Here is a 4,263-nt window from a genome sequence, read left to right as displayed (position 1 = left end):
CCCTTCCTGTCTCTCTCTCTCTTTACACTGTTGGTATTTCAAGGTCAGAGAGGGGCAGAGGCAGATAGTGCGATAGAGACGGATATCAGGGTGGAAAGTGGGGAAGAGGAGACTGATAACAGTTGGAGAAAAGGTGGACAGTGAGTGGCTAAATATAAATGTTTATATATATTTTTAGTTCACACCTCAGTTCAACCCCTCTCCCTCTCCCTCACACACACACACACACCTCCTAACCCCATTCTGTGTCAGCCTTGAGCCGAAATGGCCGACAACAGGTTGCGTTCTGTCGCAGCCATGGGAGTGGGGGCCCGCCGCCTCTGCCATGGCTTCCGCTCCCACTGCTGCTGCTGCTGCTGCTGCTGCTGTTGTTGTGGCAAGCCTTATCTTTCCCGCCGCTTGAGCTGAAAATGAGACAAGAGCGGGGCAGCCGACCAGAACGTGTTTGGGCTCGATAACATAGAGGAGGGCTGGATGAGCCGCAATAAGCAGAGTCCAAGTGAAATGCTGCATGGGTCGGGGAGGCACAGTAAATTAACTGACTGCCATGTTGCCCGCACCCCCCTCCCAAAAAAAAAGAGGTGTTGTGACCCTTTTATGTTGTCAGGTAAGCAGAAATCAATGGAGTCAGAGTTTCATTTACGAAGACCAAACAATCGTGACAATATGGTTTGTGATGATACATCATTTCTTTATGTATAGTTCATCATTTTTTAGTGCTGGTTACATTTTGTGCAACTTTGATCATAAATAGGCTTGTGTTAGTAGTCTATTATTCATGTGAAATCATACATTTGGGGATAATTACCATATAAAAACAAGAAGGTGAAACAAACAAGGGTCTTTTTTTCCCTATCTTGTATTAAAGCTGACTTACTGACTGAGATGATATCATTTTGATTGCATCATCTCATCTGTCTGTTTCAATCTTAAAATGATAGTTGAGATCTTTTGATGTGGGGTATCATTAGAGACAGTTAATAGCTCATGTTTAGTGCTTTTAAATGAACTCACTTTGGAGAAATAAAGTTTAGTTTGTATGCAATTAAACCAAAAACTATGCATTTTTAAGCAACTCCAGTAAAAAAAATCTTGCAAATTAATAAGGATGTCTTTAGAATTAAAATAAATAGCTTAATCCTATAAAATGCTGGTCTCATTTTTTTAATCGTAATCATTTATTGCTTTTTGTTTCTTGTTGTGATATGTAATTGTGATTGTTGGGTCTGCTCAGTTTAAATCATGTGATGTGAACAGCTGTTGAGTAGAAGTTGAAGTAGTGACCTTGCTCGCCCCTGGGAGAAGATGAAGCTTGACGTATGGATCAGCCAGCCCATTGGAGTCCATGGCCTTCAGACCCTGTGGGCACAAAAACACACACACAAACACACACACATCATAGAGGTTACATCAACGGCCCTCAAACCAATCCACAAGTGACAGGGTCAGAAAAAAGGACAGTAAATATGACAGAACCKGTTCTGCTGTAGCTRTTTCCRGCCTTCCTGTTCTCGTGTTTCCGACCCTCCGCTTGTAATATTGTGCTCTCCTCTAAGGAACTCTCCAGTAAGATTTACATAATTAACATCCTGCGACAGTATGAAACGTGAAGTGGAAGGCTGCTGTTCCCGTGCATATGTTTGCGGGAGCGGTGTTATCATCACTGTTTGGAGCAGACGAGCTGATGAACATGTTCCTCTGTAAAAGGTTGCGAGACAGCGGCGCGTGCGACTGACGCCTCGTGCCCATGTGAAAGAAGCATTTTCATTGGTGATTATGCAACAAAGGAAGATGATGTGTTRGCACGGCGAGCGTTTCGGACGTACCTTTGCCTTGTGAATTGTACAATGAAGGCAGTTATTCTCTTGATCAAAGAGCAGGGTGAACTCCAGTGTTCCCAGGTAGGCTGAGGGGAAAAAACAACATGAACAGAGAGATTACTGTCAGTGAGCGGCACAAACAGCCAAACGCAGACACTTTCAATAGCTCAGAGTCATTTCTGCAGCAGATGGCCTCTTAAAAACATAACGCTGCCTTATATGAATTGATCTGTCTTGTTTGATTACTGTTTGGGACTGAGCAGAAACTAGAGTCCCACTATTGCAGCATTGTGTGATAAATCATCAAGGCCGCTCTGTCACATAAAGTGGGAGTGACAAACAGTGTTGGGAAAATGCTCGACTCCACAATTACTCTGCAAGCATGTGCTGTGTATCTGAAGAAAAACTGAAACTGAGCAAAACAGGATGACGCTTCACTCCCAAGTTGTAGAATTGGCGGAGTGGTTTTGTTATGCTTGATCACACGATTAAACCAGTGCCAGAGTCAGAGATGAGTTTACATTTGGGCCGGGATTAAAGAAAGTTTGAAACTTTTTTCCCCCTCTGCCACACAGAGAGGTGCTTTCTCCTCTGAACTCACTGTCTTCGTCGTCAGAGTCGAACACCTCCCCCACGTCGCCTTCGTTCTCCCCTCTCCTCTCCCCGTCCTTGTATCCTCCTCCCGTCTCCCCGTTGAACGTCTCCTCCTTCAGGATCTTCTTCTCCCTGGGGGGTGGCGGCGTGCAGGGGTAGTCGTGGAAGCGTGGGAAGAAGTCTGAGATCTGCGGGATGGGGAGGATGGGCCCCGGGCACACGTTGATGGCAAAGTGCTCCTGCATAGAAATCTTGACCGGCGACGGCGGAGGAGGAGCGGCCGAGTGGGGCGCCGCCATGGGGGAGGTGGCGGCCGAGGACGGGGCTGAGGGGGAGGGAGGGGGGATGGCCAGGTGGGAGGTGGAAGGTGGTGGTGGGGGCTTAGAGACGCTCATCAGGGCTGCCAAACGGGACTGGGAAATGGAAGATGAAAGGGTGAGGCAATGGGGGAGTGGGGACAAAAGAACAAAAAGGCAGAAAATTTGTCAAGATCAAAACACAACACAGTCAGGGTGCAAAGTTCCTGTGAGTTTGCACTTTTTTAAAACAATTTTGTTTTATCTGTTTGCACAGCTGCAGCACTTATCTCCAGGCAATATGCTAAAATTCACAACACATCCAAAAAAATATTAATAAAATAAAAACCTCCTGGAGAAAACTGCTAACATGCTTTCTGTTTTCAACCTGTGATTCAATCTCAAAAGCCAAAATAGATTTTGCCAGAACCTTTTGGCACTTAAAGTGTGACTCACGCGMTCGTGTCAACACACCGAGCTTGTGCTCCGAGTGAATAGTCAAACGCAGTGCTGTAAAGTACGAAAGAAATTATGTCACTTGTGCGTCTGCACTTCACGCTAATCGCACTCCTATTCCTCTCTTTCACTCATCTCACTCTCGTTTGCACAAAAAAACGCCATGAGCAATATTTACATAATACTATTAGACGCCTTTCATAGTCCCTCACATACTGAGGCAGAAAACCAGGTACTAAACTGAAGATTTTATAAAACCAAATGCCATTAGGTCCTATTCTTRTAACTGATTAAAGAGCCACTTCATGAATGAGCAGAATCATGTTGTAAAACCAACCATGTCACCTGCTGACTTTCACACCAGTGTTTTATCATTTTCTGTTCAGAAATGACAAAGTTAAYGCTATCTTGGGTAAACCTTGAAAACAGTATCATGTGAATTCATGCAGTATCTCACATGATGAGTGTGCATTGTGTTGTGAATGACTCACCTGCTACCACACTGAATTTCACCTCAATATCTGTAAAACTGAATGATTTATAGATATTTTTGTTTTCCAAAGCTGTGAGAGCCACCTTAAATCGAGTTGACTTAGAAKGTTAATCAGATGTAGACACAATGCACATTCTGAATGTTTTATGTAAAACAGGTGATATTAACCAAGAGACAGTAAAGTCTGTTAAAGCCAGCGATGATGTTCCAAATCCATTCGTCTCAGTACATAGCTTAAATTTGCCAAACATCTCCTCTAACTACTTGATGTCAACCTACCTTTTTATTTTCAGACATTAGGTCTGATCCGAATTTAAGTGCATTAATCTCAAAGGCAGATGAACAAAAGTGTGACACACAGGGACCTGCTCTCATTGAAACAACATGTAGTTTTTCCCACATTTCAGAACTGTTACCTGATGGTATTGAGTTTTTGCATGTGTTCTAACCTTTAACTTTATCCCCTCCTTATGGTCTGGAACAGAGGTCTTAAAATTTTTTCACAACTATCTTCTGATCTCCTAAATTATATATATACACTCACCGGCCACTTTATTAGGCACACCTGTCCAACTGCTCGTTAACACTTAATTTCTAATCAGCC

General features: G+C 43.7%; 1 protein-coding gene across 1 annotated transcript in view; it reads right to left on the bottom strand.

Annotated features, from left to right (window-relative positions):
- Positions 1 to 4,263, bottom strand: part of doc2g (double C2-like domains, gamma) — a gene marked incomplete in the record, with an annotated part of 38,228 nt that overhangs the window by 30,271 nt on the left and 3,694 nt on the right. The window contains 3 exon segments of the mRNA XM_014013191.1: positions 1,285 to 1,359; positions 1,827 to 1,906; positions 2,422 to 2,827. Of these exon segments, the coding sequence (XP_013868645.1) occupies positions 1,285 to 1,359; positions 1,827 to 1,906; positions 2,422 to 2,809 (543 nt within the window).

Source organism: Austrofundulus limnaeus, unplaced genomic scaffold (assembly GCF_001266775.1).
Source record: "Austrofundulus limnaeus strain Quisiro unplaced genomic scaffold, Austrofundulus_limnaeus-1.0 Scaffold99, whole genome shotgun sequence".
Taxonomy (NCBI): Eukaryota; Metazoa; Chordata; class Actinopteri; order Cyprinodontiformes; family Rivulidae; genus Austrofundulus; species Austrofundulus limnaeus.
The sequence above is the reverse complement of the archived record's forward strand: the minus strand, read 5'-3'. Positions and strand labels throughout refer to the sequence as shown.